This window comes from Populus alba, chromosome 14, assembly GCF_005239225.2.
Source record: "Populus alba chromosome 14, ASM523922v2, whole genome shotgun sequence".
NCBI classification, from domain to species: domain Eukaryota; kingdom Viridiplantae; phylum Streptophyta; class Magnoliopsida; order Malpighiales; family Salicaceae; genus Populus; species Populus alba.
Window position 1 is genome coordinate 20896694 of NC_133297.1, and position 16970 is coordinate 20913663.

The 16970-nt window shown below is 35.9% G+C and overlaps 1 protein-coding gene across 1 annotated transcript; it reads left to right on the plus strand.

Annotated features, from left to right (window-relative positions):
• Positions 1–808: 808 nt before the first annotated feature.
• On the plus strand, positions 809–5384 carry LOC118035713 (DUF21 domain-containing protein At1g47330). Its single transcript, XM_035041332.2, has 12 exons — positions 809–1108; positions 1263–1339; positions 1447–1530; positions 1653–1766; positions 1988–2074; positions 2273–2412; positions 2501–2588; positions 3214–3287; positions 3498–3664; positions 3918–4186; positions 4580–4626; positions 4914–5384. The coding sequence occupies exons 1-12, from the start codon at positions 931–933 to the stop codon at positions 5128–5130; spliced, it is 1542 nt and encodes a 513-aa protein (XP_034897223.1). The 5' UTR covers positions 809–930; the 3' UTR covers positions 5131–5384.
• Positions 5385–16970: the final 11586 nt, after the last annotated feature.

The following is a 16970-nucleotide window of genomic DNA, read 5'->3' on the forward strand; positions in this document are numbered from 1 at the left end:
GTTGCGCCAGACCCATGCAGCACACGTCAGTGACTTTGCCACATTCAGGAGGCACTTGATGTTGACTCTAGTGGTGGAAAAAAAATTCCGCATCATTTGATGCGTCTTAGCATTCTCTTTTTCCTTGGATAGCACGTGTATGGTGATTTCATCAAGTTTGGTGCTAGTTTGATTTTACTTTTTTCCTTTTATTTCTCTTTCCTTTATCATGATTTATGCACTGTCCAAAAAAATAATCACAGCAACCCATCAATTTTTTTTTACAGAAACCCTTCAATTTCTTAGCAACCTCAACGCCAAGTGTCTACAGCCTAGAGCTGTGACTAGACACGTGGATCTAGCCCTAACGCCCTGGACCTGTCAGCCTAACCCCACTTAAATCTAAATTGACCACTTTTTTCTAACTAAAAAAACAACCCCACCTCTTTTGTAGTCTTTGTAATTCTATGTAGCCAAGTACAATTTTTATCATCACAGCTCTAATCTAAATAATTTTAACAAAGAACAAGCCTAAACAATACAATTCACTATGAAATTATTCATAATCCACAATAATTCAATCTACAGTAAAATAATTCCTTTTATTTATAGTTAACTCCGTGATCCCTTGACATCCATCAGCAATGAGCTAGAAATCCACTGGTTAAAAAGATAAAACGTTCATCAGTAACTGTAAAAACGAGTGGATAGTCTGGATGGACACATTTGAGCATTTGATAAAGTGGGACCATTTGCGGTGGTCCATCACTCTACGAGTATGAAGAAATCTGGCCGTATGATCAAAATAAATTACGTACAAAAAAGGGAGAAAGAAAGAGTGGGCCGTGCGAGCCTACCAACCTGCCTGCAAAATTCACCTCCAAACTCTCTGATAAAGAGCGGACAAGAAGACAAAGCAAGCACAGCACCCACCCGCAGAGAAAGAGAAAGATGGCATCTGACATAGGATGCTGTAGTAGCAAGTTTATGTTGTATATGGTAATAATAATAGGATTGGTGACTTTTGCTGGCCTGATGGCTGGCTTAACTCTTGGTCTCATGTCTTTGGGCCTTGTCGACCTTGAAGTCCTCATCAAGTCTGGCCGTCCTCAGGATCGCATCCACGCCGGTACTCTCACGATCCCACTTTGAAAATAATGCGACTATAATTTAGTTTTGCCCATTTTCCCCTATTTTTTAGTAATTAATATGCGTTTAGATTACGCTGTTAAGTCACTTGACTATACTTTATGAGTGGATGAAGAAGTGATGATTTGTGGCAGCTAAAATATTTCCAGTGGTAAAGAATCAGCATCTTTTGCTGTGCACTCTTTTGATCGGGAACTCTTTAGCAATGGAGGTAGTTCTAAATATATGATGGGTTCTTGTTTTCTTGACTAAAAAGTTGTTAAATTTTAATTTTGTTTTGTTTATTTACACTGTTGTTTGTCTCTGTCTTCTTTTAAGGCTCTTCCTATATTCTTGGACAAGCTTGTGCCTCCTTGGGCTGCAATATTAGCATCAGTGACTCTCATATTAATGTTTGGAGAGGTAGATCGTGATTGAAGTGCTAAACTTGAGTATTTTATCTGTTCTCATTTTAGAAGTTATCTGCTTGGTATGTTTAGAAAGGAATCTTCTGGGTCTTTATGCTTATGGTTATTTGATAACAGATATTGCCACAAGCAGTTTGTACTCGTTATGGCTTGACTGTTGGAGCAACGTTGGCGCCTCTTGTCCGTGTTCTTCTTTTGCTATTCTTTCCCATTTCTTATCCAATTAGCAAGGTATAGTGGATTTCTGGTTCTGAGTATATGATTCGGATAAGTTTTATTCTGTGCAAGTCAATTTGGCTGCTGTCAATTTGGCATAGTTGTGAGGAACCAAATATTATTTGATGCAGGAGTTTTTAAGGAAAAATATTTTTTCTTAAAAGCCCACAGCATCAATATTGTTGTTGAGTTTGTTATGTGTTAATTTGTTTGTTGTAATGCTCTGTCTTGTGCAGGTTCTGGATTGGATGCTTGGCAAGGGACATGCTGTCCTTTTACGGAGAGCAGAGCTCAAAACTTTTGTTAATTTTCATGGCAATGAGGTATTTAACTTAATTTGAAACTAATTATAACTGTCTCCTGTGGAAGCTTACATCAGCCAGCAATTTTAAGGGAAACATAACCCTTGTGGCTCGTGCTTTGAATCCCATTCCCAACTTATGGACATCATACTTCGACTAATTTACAGACCAAGCCGGCCGATCACGGTTTCTAATATGCAGAAAACTTTTCTCATATAGGCAGGGAGAGGCGGGGACTTGACACATGATGAGACTACTATAATTACTGGTGCACTAGAATTGACTGAAAAGACTGCAAAAGATGCGATGACTCCCATATCGAAGGCATTTTCCCTTGATCTGGATGCAACTCTTAATTTGTGGGTTTATGAATTCCTTCCAATTCTCGTCATCATCTTTCACTTGTTTTTCTTACTTTTCTGACCGAAAGTTATCTGTGCAATCTAGGGAAACATTGAATGCAATAATGACGATGGGCCATAGTAGAGTCCCAGTTTATGCAGGAGAACCAACAAATATTATTGGACTTTTTCTGGTAATCGCATTCCTTTGTATATAAACTTGTTATGGTAATCACATTTCTTTATAGTGGATATCAAGAATAGTAACATTTGTTGTTCGTGTACTTTGATGGCATACCTCATATGATAATGTTTCTGTTTGTTATTGATTGAGATTAGATTCTAAAACTTGCTCCTTCTTCCTTTCTTTTGGTTCTTTATTCTTTGTTAATGTTCTGACACTCATATTTTATAAAACATCAGGAGATTGTTAGGCTAAACCCCATGCACTGAGGTGTAAAGTTGGCATGCAGCTTGTTAGCTTTAGTCAAACCAAGAACTTCTGTTTAGAAGTTTTAGAAATGCTCTAGGATGCAGTTGAAACTATAAAATGGTCCCAGGCAACATTTGATGCCATAATGAAAAAACAGAAAAAGAAAAAAAGAGTACAACCAAACAAATGAAGTGACTGCTAGTTGAATTCATCTATTGTGTATGTTATTTGCAACACTTCACAAATGTTATATTAAGATATACTCAACAATCCTAACCTTCATTATTTTCCCCGGAGTTTACCACAGCCTTCCTACCCATTGTAAATTATTTGTCTGTAGATGATGATGCTATTCCCTGGAACTTATTATTTCCACATGGGCGCAGGTGAAGAACCTTTTAGCAGTTGATCCGGAAGATGCAGTTCCTCTAAAAAAAATGATCATACGGAAAATTCCGCGGTATGTCTATTCCTTGTTTTCCTTGTTTATCTTATTTAGTGAGACTATATGATGGTGTGTGATTCAGCATGGGATATGGTAGTTGGGACATGAAATGCAACTACAACCTGATGTCAATTGATTGAATTAACTTATTTGTGTAGTGACATATCGTTTGCTTGTATCGAGGAGCTTACCTTCTTCTTCTCTTGCTTTTTGTTCATTCTACAGGGTTTCTGAAGACTTGCCTCTATATGACATCCTAAATGAATTTCAGAAGGGTCACAGCCACATTGCTGTTGTATACAAAGATTTGAATGGAGATAAAGAGACATCAAAGAATGAGTTCAAGGACAGCTGCAGGAAGAGGGGCAAAACTGAAACATCACACGAGAAAGGTGAGAGCTAAGAAATTGCAAGAGAGACCGCTGTTAAGTGTCAATGATCCATACTTTTATAATAGAAACTATTTCTCCATCCTTTTTCCATTGTTGAGACTTGAAACTCGTCATTTTGCCACTGATAATACCTCACCTACTGCTTTATTTGATTCTATCATGATTCATATTGCAAGGTGAATTAAGCATTCTTCACTTCTGTAGGATGCCTGGTTTATTGCATTGAAATAACCTTTTGATTGATTATTGCCAGGTGATAGTGAGGTCAGCTCTACTTCTGCTATCCCAAATAAGAAGGCTGCTTTGGACTCGGATGATAATCAGACTGCTGCAACTAAAAATGATGGAGGCCAACAGATTAAGAAGAGTCCACCTTCTACTCCTCCTGCCTTTAAGAAGCGACACAAAGGTTGTTCATTTTGCATTTTGGACGTTGAGAAGGCTCCCATTCCTGAGTTCCCATCCAATGAAGAAGTTGTTGGTGTAATTACAATGGAGGATGTCATCGAAGAACTTCTTCAGGTAAAGATGCCATCATTATTCCATGGCATACATATTATGGCCTGACTGGTACTGGGATCAAACTTCAGGGGTTTTGAACCCACCAGCATCTGGCTCTGGTTATGTGTCCTTGAACAACTCTTCCTTATATTGATGAGATGATAGTGACATTTTCACAATAGAATTTCATCTCCTATGATATGGAATACTTCCAGACTCTACTGGAACATTGCAGAGACTGTGTGCTTAAGCAAAATGTGAGATTGTTGCATGTTGTTGTACTTTCAAATATTAGGGACAAGTAATTGAAACTGCTTATATGATATTATCATTCCTAGGGAAGAGCTGAAGCATCTAAAGAGGTCTTAATCTCAATCATTCTAATCTCAATCTGCTAATGTTTTCTTATGTCAGGAGGAGATCTTGGATGAAACTGATGAGTACGTCAATATACACAACAGGTAAAGATCAAGTTTCTCTCCTTTTATTTGCTTATGTTGCATCCATGTGTGAAATCTGCAAAGTAATGGAATTGCTCTGTGTGACAAGTCAAAGGCTCTTCATCTTATTTTAGGTCAGTTTATAAAAGATGAATTGGAGCAGCTTTGGCATCATCCATTTTGTTTTGAGAAAATTCAAGGAACCTCCTGATTTCTTGATTTTCTGCCCAACCCTTTAGCCTTGATTGAACCATGTGGCAATATCTCACGTGAAATCCAAAAATGACTCATATGTCTTCCCAATGCAGGATAAAGATCAATATGCATGCATCTCAGGACAAGGCTCCCCAGTCAACTTCACTGCCATCTGCCAATGACGCATCTGTCACAGGCACTGCATCCCCAACATCACTGTTGTCCATGGCTCCAACACCAACCCTTTCCGTCTCGAGTGGCACTTCGATAACCAGCTCACCAACCACCACAAATCAAGTTTCCGAGGGAGACTCCTCAAAGAACCAATAATATTTGTAGTTGTCTTTGTTGATATATTGATATTAACAGAGATCAAAGATACCAGGACAAATTTAGGGATCAATTACCTTTGTAGAAATCAATGGTCGACTTGCTGTAAGTAATTACACAGATGTACACTGCTGCTATTTGTTCCATGTGCTTGATTGCATAACAGGATGATTGTGCTTAACATCATAAAAGTACTGTAAAAAAACATCTTCTATTATGTGTATGAGATTCAAAAACTCTCTAGTTTTCATGAATTCGAAGTTTTCGATGTATCTCCAAATTCTGTGAAGGGCTGCATGAATCTACTGGGCGTGACAGCTCAGGGTCAGCCTCTGGCCGACTTGGCAATGTAAGAACTCACGTGCAATCATGCTAGTTTCGGCATTTTGATCGTGTTTGTTAGTGCGGGTATTACATAAGACAACTAACAGGGGTAAAAAAACCCGACTCGAGAAAATCAAATTGAGAGTACCAAAAAAATCAATTTAATAAAAAATCATTTGTTGGTTTTACGAAGTTAAAACTAATTGAACTAGTTCAACTGAATTTGACCGAACTAAAAATACAAATACAAGGGGTATAAATATAAACTTAACTAAACCTTAAGACACTTTTCCCTTTTTATTTTTGTTTCAGCCGCCAATAACTTACCTAATTATGTAATGCCTTCTCACTAGCTTGTCTTGCTGCTCTTAAATTTTATAATCAAGATTCAACCATGAGATTTGTTGGACAAAAGACTGGTCTAGGTTCAACCACTCTCATTGTTACAGGTGAGAGACGAACGGTTCCTACCTTGAAGAAATCCGGTTGTTGCTACGGGGTGGATGGGAAGAATAGTAAGGGGATTGGGTTACGGTGAGGATGGTGATAATGAACATGAATACAATACAGTTTTTTAGAGAAGTAGGGAATGTGTAAAGGTCAACCCCGTATAATACTTGATAAGGAGTTATCTTGGTAGTGGAGTGGTAATTAGTATTGTACCACCATTCTGCTAAAGGTAGCTACTTTACCCATTAATTAAAGCAGTTCCCTGTCATACATCTCAGGTATTGTTCGATACATTTGTTAACGACTTTTGTCTGGCTGTCAATTTATGGGTGATATGTTGATGAGTAGTGCAGGTTGACCCCTTTACTGTTGAACAATTCCTTCCAAAATATGATTAAGAACACTTGATCCCTGTCACTAGTTATGAAAGCTGGAAGCCCGTGTAACTTATAGTTTATGAATAGTTTGGCCACTCTGGAAGAAAAGTAAAGATGAATTAGGGCCAAACAATGCGTGTATTTGCTGAAGCGATCCATTATGACCATGATAACATCCTTCCCTTCAGATTTTGGAAGGCCTTCTACGAAATCCATATTCAGAGGGATGGATAACGATTGTAGGAGTCTGAGGCTGGCCACATTCTCATGTTTGTTCCTCTGACAAATATTGCATTCTCTGATGTATTGCCTGATATGTTTCTACTGCGCTTTTCAATTGAACAAACCTCCTATAGTCTTGGATGTTACTGTCATACTTGAGTGCCGCCCCACAACTGAATCATGAAACATAGAAATGAGCTTGTTTTTTAGTTCTGGATCCTTGCCCATTACCACCTTCCCTTTCCTATTAAGATGATCATTTACCCAAGTGTAGTTAGGATGTGCGCTAGTAGACCCTTACAGAGTTTTGATAATCTCTTGAATGGCACGATCTCCTTCATATGACTTCTTAATTTCGACCAGTAGGTTGGTTGAAATGGTAGAAGTGGTCAAGGCGTAGACTTCATTGTTGGGAATCTGGGGGAGAGCATCTGCTGACACGTTTTCTTTGCCTTATTTGTACTCTATATTATAGTCATACCCTACTAACTTCACCAGCAAGAGATGTTGTGTAGGGGTGGTCATCGTCTGATGTAGAAGATACTTACAACTTATGTGATTTGTGCGTATGAAGAAGTGGCGTCCCCATAGATAATGTTTCCATTTTGTGACCGCATGGAGGATGGCCAACATCTCCCTCTCGTAGACTGACATGACTTATTGTTTCGGACCCAAAGACTTGCTTGTGAAGGCTATGGGATGCCCTTCTTGTATAAGGACTACACCCACTCCTGTCATGGAAGCATCGGTTTCTACTATAAATGTTTTATTGAAGTTCGGCAGAGCTAGTACTAGAGCACTTGCTATTACTCTTTTCAATAGGTTGAATGTTATAGTAGCCTCCTCATTCCATCCCATGGCATCCCACTTGATCAATTAAGTTAATGGCTTGCAAATGCTACCATTGCCTTGAACAAACCTTCTATAGTAACCTATCAACCCTAGAAACCCCTTAGCTGCTTCAATCTTGTGGGCAATGGCCAATCTATAATGGTCAGTTGATGCGAACCTCGTGATCACGTTGTCACGCAACCCGCAATCAAGATTGAGATCTGATCCCGGAAAGCGTAAATAGGTCTGATATGAGTGTGACACAATGAAAACCTGTCCTAAGGCATCAACACTATTGGAATGAGTAGAATGACATCAGGAAGCTAGTTAATCTTCAATAAGTCAGATTCAGTTCGTTCAAGAACTGAAGAATGCAAGAATCACTCTCATACATTAAAACTGAAAAATTCAGAAGTAATAATCATCAATGCTACTAAAATTTTGGTTATAAGTGTTTAAATAGTTCTTAAAAGTAACCCTAATGGATCTAATCTTGTGGGTTGAACTGACCTTATACAAAAATGACCTAAAAACCCTAAAATGAAAAGCCCATAACCTGATCCAAATAGGCTTTGGACCCTAACTCAAAACAAAGTTTTAATTAAGCTCAAACATGAAAGAAAATAATAAAAATAACTAATTTGTCATTAAATACCATCAACCCTTCTTTCCTTGTGTAGTTAGGATGAATAAAGAATCTTTATAAGAAAAGGATTCTGAAACATTAATGAATCCTTGCTACACTTTTAGATTATCATATTGCAACTCATTAAAGATCATTGTGGAACTAAGAAATTCCCAAAACCAGCTGTCACATCCTTGTAGGAAAAGAATCCTAACCAAATAAGGAAGTCCACGAGTCAAATGGAAAGTAAATAATAAAATTCATACAACCTTTGTTGACCAGTATTGCGGTACCTTCCCGAACTCTGATTGACTTGAATTTTTAACCCAAGGTAGGCAAACATGTCTGGAGAGTCCACGTAAAATATTACCTTGATCCAACGGTCAGATTGAAAATTATGAATGTTGCCGTGAACCTGGACTATTGTGCTTTTTACGCCAAAATCCGAATCTAACCTTATTTGGGTCGTATCACAAGGCTGAACCATATCATTCCCTCCCTCTTCAAGAATATTTTCCCTCGAATCTTGAATAGGATTAATAGCAACTTTAGTAGCCTCTTGTTTAAACCTTCAGAAAGCCCTTATTGCTAACACCTTTCTCCAATAACATTGTATAGTAGTGACTGATAAGAATTTCAATAAGCACACTGTACTAACCACTTGCGTACATCCTTTAGAATGATAACCACAGCGGCTCTCCTTCATCTTTCATTCTTTTGGCGTTGTACCTCTTTTTCCCATGAAGCTTGAAGATCATAGAATAATCTTATACACTTATCAACTTCTCGTTCTAAAACCCCAAAACCATGGCTTAGTTTTTCGCATCGTTGATCTACAATCATCCTCTGTTCCCTCTTCCTAGGTGAATACATGACACAGACAAGAAAAAAAAAACAAGAAGAAGAAGACAATGAAGACAAGAATAGAGTTTATAACAGGAAGAACACTGATTTAGACACGAGATAACGAATCTGACTTTTGTTTGGACCAGAAGTTATCAAAAAACAAACAAATGCAAAAGTGATGACCATGACTCAAACAAAAGCCAAATATCAAAATATGATGATAGTATAATGGCAGGAACGAAATCAACAAAAACAAAACAAGTTTTGAATGACAATGCAAAACAAACCTGTTATAGCAAGACAAAACCCGATTCTAGAACCTAAAGAAAACGCAATCCAAAAGATCACGAATTTAATATATAATATTAGGATACCAAGAAAACAACAAATCTCAATTTATAGGTTGTTCTAATATGTCTAGCAACCCAAACCCCGTTTATGATATGTTTGCAAAATTGAACCTCCAATTAAAACCTCCAAAAAACGATATCAAAATAAGCCCAAATTTAATATATGGGACGCTCTCATACCCAATACACATAATATGAAGTTTCAATTGATTCTAAGGTGGTTTGCGTATGGTTCACTAAGAGCTGTGTTTCTGCGGCAGAATTGAACCTCGAATGAAAATCGACCAAATTTTACATATGATGCTTTTTCACACCCGATATACTGAATATGAAGTTTCAATTGATTCTAAGGTTGTTTGCGTATGATTCACAAAGAGTTGTGTTTCTGCGGTAGAATTGAACCTCGAATGAAAATTGCAAGAAAACAATATCAGAATAAGACCAAATTTGAGATGTGATGCTATGTCACTCTATATATTGAATATGAAGTTTCAATTGATTCTAAGGTGGTTTGCATATGGTTCACTAAGAGTTGTGTTTTTTCGTCTGAATTGAACCTCGAATGAAAATCGCAAGCAAACAATATCATAATAAGACCAAATTTCACATATGATGCTATGTCACCCCCGATATATAGAATATGAAGTTTCAATTGATTCCGAGGTGGTTTCTTATGGTTCTGTTTCTATGGTAGAATTGAACCTCGAATGAAAATCACAAGCAAACAATATCAGAATAAGACCGAAATTGACAAATTAAACTATGTCACCCCCGATATACTGAATATGAAGTTTCAATTGATTCAAATGTGGTTTGCGTATGGTTCACCAAGAGTAGTGTTTCTGCGGTAGAATTGAACCTCGAATGAAAATCACAAGGAAAAAAGATCATAATAAGACCTAATTTGACATATGATGTTATGTCACGCCCGATATATTTAATATGAAGTTTGAATTGATTCCGAGGTGGTTTGCATATGGTTTATCAAGAGTTGTGTTTCTACAACAAAATTGAACCTCAAATGAAAATCGCAAGCAAACAACATCATAATAAGACCAAATTTGACATATGACACTATGTCACCCCTGATATACAGAATATGAAGTTTAAATTGATTCTGAGGTGGTTTTCTTATGGTTCACCAACAGTTATGTTTTTGCGGCAGAATTCAACCTCGAATGAAAATCACAAGCAAGCAATATCAGAATAAGACCAAATTTGACATATTACGCTATGTCACCCCTGATATATTGAATTTGAAGTTTCAATTGATTCTGAGGTGGTTTTCTTATGGCTTACCAAGAGTTGTGTTTCTGCAGCAGAATTAACCTCGAAAGAAAATCGCAAGCAAATAATAAAAGATTAAGACCAAATTTGACATATGATGCTTTGTCATCCATAATATACTGAATATGAACTTTCAATTGATTCTAAGGTGGTTTGTATATGGTTCACCAAGAGTGGTGTTTCTGCGGCAGAATTGAACCTCGAATGAAAATTGCAAGCAAACAATATTAGAATAAGACCGAATTTACATAGGATGCTATGTCACCCTTGATATATTGCATTTGAAGTTTCAATTGATTCTAAGGTTGTTTGAATATGGTTCACCAAGAGTGGTTTTCTGCGGCAGACATGAACCTCAAATGAAAATCGCAAGCAAACAATATGTAATAAGACCTAATCTGACATATGATGCTATTTCACCCCTGATATACAGAATATGAAGTTTCATTTGATTCTCAGGTGGCTACTTACTTTTTATTATAAATTATTTTTAGAATTTCAAAACTTTTATACTATCATTCAAGTAACATTTCCAATGTACTTCATTTATCATAAAATTAAATAATTCTAACATTTTTTTTTTTATCAATTATTTTCAGAATTTTAAATTTTTTTATATTATAATTCAAGTATCATAAACAGAAATGCTAATTACTTTTTTTATATATTATTTTTATAATTTGAAAATGTTTACAATATACTTCATTTATCATAAACCGAAATAATACTTCTTTTTTTTAATAAATTATTTTTATTATTTTAAAACTTTTATACTATCATTCAAGTATCTTAAACAGAAATGCTAATTACATTTTATATATATATATATTTTTTATCATTTGAAAACATTTATAATATATTTTATTTATGATAAGCAGAAATGCTACATACTTTTTATTATAAATTATTTTTAGAATTTCAAAACTTTTATACTATCATTCAAGTATCATTTAGAATGTACTTCATTTATCATAAAATGAAATAATTCTTACTTCTTTTATCAATTATTTTTAGAATTTTAAAACTTTTTTACTTTCATTGTTGCGATGTCGCGGTCGCACAAATTAATTACCCTAGCTTCAAACACAACACACAAGATAGTATAGAGCAAGCAAGGGGTCGATCCCACGAGGAAGATTTAGTTCAGATTTTTATGCTATACGTTATGCAATTTGGGGGGGTTGGATGTTATATAGGCTAAAGAAAAATAAAACAGAAAACTATCAAACAAAATTTAATAAAATCAGAAAATTATCAAGAGAACAAACCTTGGTCGCAATCACACATCCACCTATAGAAATCAGAACTGATCCTTGAAACGAAATTCCAGTTTATATTTTGAATTTTTATCTTTTCTTAACGTTGGTTAATTAACGGATCCGCCGTATAACTAACCCTAACCAACAAATAATCACAGTGTCCGCACTAATGATTTAATCCAATGGCAGCCTTCAGATCTAGATAAATTCATTATGTTAACAACTAAGTTGTCTGCTTATGTTGCTTTGATCGAATGTTCTCCCTAAGATTAATAACGTAGATCCGCTACAATTATTAAACTCAGTTGCTTCACAAGTTCATATACCATAACTCCGGTCTTGATATCAAACTTAGCAATAAATTATCTATAATAATAACTTAGAGTCCGCTCTAGCAATTAAAATAAACAATCATAGGAAAAATAAGCATAGGAGAACAAACATATTCATCATATAAACTGAAAAGAAAAGGTAAAATAGATCTCACAGTTCTTGAAATCCGAAGGTTTCCGTGTCCTTGCAACCAAGAAAATGAGTTTAGCCTTGCATGTTTGTTGAACAACTAATCAAAAAGATGGAAGAATGCATGATTTAGGGTTTCTTAGAGTAGGGGGGCGTTTTTCTCCTCTTGGGTGGCTGCCCCCCTTCTCTTCTCTTATTCTTTTTATATGCTAGGAAACCCTAATCTCTATTTTACAAAATAGTCCTTCCTTAAGTAGATAATTTACATTTAAGTAGTTCAATAGCTATTTTCCTAAAAAAGGAGAAATAGCTTTGCATGAAATCTTCAAGCTTTGACTTAGAGGAGCTACATTGCTGAAATAAAAACTTGGATGTCGGTTTAGATGCTTCGGAACGTAATCTGGACTCGTTTCTTCACGAAACCTGTTTGTTGGCAGAATTCAGTTGTCATCTTTGAAAAATCATATCTCCCTCATATGAAATCTTTTTTGTCTGAAATTTGGAGCGTTTATAGGTCTTTGAGTCCGGAATCCAAAACAATTGAGTTTGCATCAATTGGACTTTTGTAGCTCTAGATATTCAAGTCGGAATGACTGAAGGTCAACATTGGCAGATTGCGAGATTTGACTTTGAAAGCTGCGATTTCCATGCTCTTCCTTATTTTATTGTCTTGCCTTAGATGTACAGAAAGGTATGGATGTTAGCTTTTTAATGCCACTGGAATCACTTCATTTCGACCTTTAGAGCTCACGTTCTGCACAAAACATCGACTGAACATCAAATCTGCCAATTACCTTCAATTTACTCCTTTTTGCATCTTTCATCCAAAAGTGCCTTCAAAACATAAAACAAAGAATATCAAGGCATTTTATATATAAAACATAGGCAAAACACTAGTTAAATGTGGGTGAAACTATCGAATAATATGGTTGCATCAAATACCCCCACACTTAGCTCTTGCTCGTCCTCGAGAAAGGATAGGTAAAATCAAATCAAAGTTAAATTAAATCAAATCATTATGACCAATCTCCTAATCTCCCATCAATATCCAAGAATATATGCATTATAAACAAGAATAAAATCAAGAAGGATAAATAGTATAAATTTTCATTAATTTATTTACATGGAAACTTCAAAACTCAATTAATTGTTGGGATTTAAATGAAATCTATGCCATGCCAAAGTGATAGGTCCTCTCATTGATATACACTCCAACACTCACGTGTTTAGGGCTTATGTGTTTAAATCTCTCAAATTCAATCAATGAATATGTTCTACCATAAGCTTGCTCTTCAATCTCATCTCCATTACTAACATATTACAAGCAATGCATGAATCAAAAGGTCTTATTTCCGGTTGTAATGGGGCTAAGGTTAAGATGAGGTAAAAGAGAGTAAAAGAGAAGGTTCAAACCAAAGAAAGTAGAGCATTCTAAAAAATGATATTTCAAACAAGATATTCCATCAAAGCACATAAATTTTCTATCTTTAATCACCAATGCTTAACTTCTTTTGATTTCAAGCTCTTTCAACATAAAATCTTAAGAACATAAAGGAACATTTCTTTCTTTCTTTTTCTTTTTTTGTTTTGTTTTGTTTTGTTTTTGTTTTTCACCTTTGGCAACTTGCCCATATTTTCATCAAGCATCACTTCTTCTTTCTTTTCACATAATTTCCAACCATAATTCCATAAGATATCACAAGTATATGCTCTACTAATCCTTGGCCAGGGGGAAAGAAAAACATATAAAAAGTTAAGGCTTATACATGGATAAAGCAAAGAAAAGATAAACAAGCTCAAAAGGGGCTCACTAAGGATAATATGCTTTAGGTTGGCTTTTTTGGCTCAAATGGTTAAAATTCCTAATGCCTTTATCATCTTCATGTATATATGTAATGCGAATGTAATCTCAAGAAGATATGAAGCAAGTTCTAGAGATACATATCATTGAAAGAATGCACACTCAAAGAATATAATGTTGAAGGCTCAAAAGCTTACATTGGTATAACACTATAAAGTCAACATGGCATATTCTCAAAGTCAATCCTTAAACCAATTAAACCTTAAAATTTTCATGCATACTCCTTCATTTGATTTATATCTTCATCTATCTCAATTAATTCTCATATATAATACTCATATTCTCAAAAACCAATGGGAGTTAAAAAGATCAAACACAATTTTTTTTTTTTTAAGAACAACAAAGAAAACTAAAATAAGAAAACCAAAATCCTCTCAATACCCCCACACTTAAAACACAACATTGTCCTTAATGTTGAAACAAAATCAAAGGAACATAAGAGAATGACAGAAAATAAATTAAAATGCAAAAAAATATAAGATAACGAAAAAGAAAGCAAATTTGATTTTTTTTTTCTTTTTGTGTTGGGTTGCCTCCCAGTAAGCGCTTTTGTTTTATGTCATTAGCTTGACATGTGGCATGCTCATTCTTTATAGATTGGTTCAGCTAACTCTACAAAAGTGGTGAGTTCTGCCGTCCAACCTTCATAGAAAGGTTTCAAACGATGCCCATTGACCTTGAGTACTTTGTTGATTTCTAAGCTTGTAATTTCAACTGCATCATAAGGAAAAACATTAGAAACAACAAAGGGTCCAATCCAACGGGAGCACAACTTTCCAGGAAAAAGTTTCAAACTCAAATGATAAAGGACTTTTTCTCCAACATTAAACTCTTTTCTTGTAATCATTCGGTCATGGAGACTCTTAGTTTTTTCTTTGTAAATCCTTGCATTCTCATAAGCATCATTTCGAATCTCTTCCAATGTAATTCCAATCTTTTTGGGCACCAAAAGGATAGGTGCCACCCATTCACTGTCCGTGATAGGGTAAATGACTCTTGCATCATTGGGAACAATTTGCAAAGCTTGCAAATCCAATGCAGATTCATGCATGGTTTGGGGTACACATATATGCCTCTCCATCTCTTCTATCTCGGTAACATCATAGCCATAGCTCAAAGCTACTCTTAATCCATCCTCATAATCAAAATCAAAATCAAAAACTTGTTGCACACACTTATCAACTTGGTCATAGCATGTGATAGAATAAACATTGATATAAGGATATTTCATTGCATCATGAAAATTAAATTCAATCTTTTCATCTCCTACTTCCATGGACAAAGTATCCTTACCACAATCAATCTTTGTATTGGCAGTTTTCAAGAATGGTCTCCCAAATAATATAGGAGTGTTGTTTGATGAATCACAAGAATCATGTTCCATATCAAGAATATAAAAATCACATGGAATGACCAAACTATCAATCTTGACTTGGACATCTTCTATCACACCAAGTGGGTAAACAAAACTACGATCCGCAAGTTGTATTACAATGCTAGTTTTATTCAAAGGCTCAAGACTAAGAGAATCATAAACATGTTTAGGCATAACACTAATGGATGCACCTAAATCACACAAGGCCCTTTTGAAACTAGCATTACCAATAACACATGGGATAGTAAACGCACCTGGGTCCTTTTGCTTTGAAGGCATATTCTTTTGAACAACAACAGATACAACATCACCCATACTTACCATTTCATGACCTTTCAGTTTGAAAGCTCTCTTGGTAGTACACAACTCCTTCAAAAATTTGGCATACTTGGGAATTTGCTTGATAGCATCAAGCAAAGGAATGTTGAGTTCTACTTTCTCGAAAACCTCTAAAATTTCTTTTTCTTTGTCCTCTTTCTTTGACCTAGACGAACTCAAAGGAAAGGGTGGAATTGTTTTAAAACTGGAATTCATTAAGTGAGGAGTTACCTTTGGAGTGTTGGTCTTTGTTTCAGTTTGTGGAGAAGGAGGATGTTCCTTCTTTGTACTCAATTCAGTTTCTATCTCTTCTTCTTCCTCCATCTCAATTTGTTTTAACCTTTTCTCTTCAAGTTCTTTCCCACTTCGCAGCATGATCGCACTAACATTCTCTTTTGGATTCAATGCTTAGGATGACAATTTTCCATTCATTTGTGCTTCCAATTTCCCCACACTTGAAGCTACTTGCCCCATTTGCTTCTCCAAGTTGTGAATACTTGACCTTGTTTCCTGTTGAAAAGACATGACATTTTGTTGCAAAGTCACAGTGTTAGAAGCCAAATTTTTCATCATCTCACGAAGATCATCATTGGATGAAGACCCCATAACATTGGAGTTTGTGAATGGAGGGGGTTGTCTTGCTTGATAATTCTGTTGGGGTTGAAATCCATTGGGATGGAACTGTCGGCCTTGATTGCCTTATTGAGGTTGGTTCCCATACCGTAGGTTAGGATGATCTCTCCATCCAGGATTGTACGTGTGGGAAAAAGTATCATACTTACGCTGAGGTTGTCCATTAAATGCTCCATCAACTGCATTAGCTTGTTCAATGTAATCTTCTTGCATTGTTGGACACATATCTGAAGTATGTCCTTGTAAGGAGCATATGCTACAAGCTTTCACCTGTTGTACATTGCCACAAGCCAAAGAACGCACAAGAGAAGTAAGATCATTAACTTTATTCTCAAGGTTAGAAATACTTACCTCATTTACTCGTTTGTTTGCGAAGTCTCTATGAGTGCCAAACTGTTTCGAGTTGGCTGCCATGTTTGAGATTAATTGGCGTGCAGCCTCGGGTGTCTTATCTACCAATGCCCCTCCACTTGCAGCATCAATGATACTACGGTCAGTAGGTATCAATCCTTCATAGAAATATTGAATGAGCAGCTGATCGGGTATTTGATGATGAGGGCATTGAATACACAGTTGCTCGAATCTTTCCCGATACTCGGAAAGTGTCTCTCCATGAGATT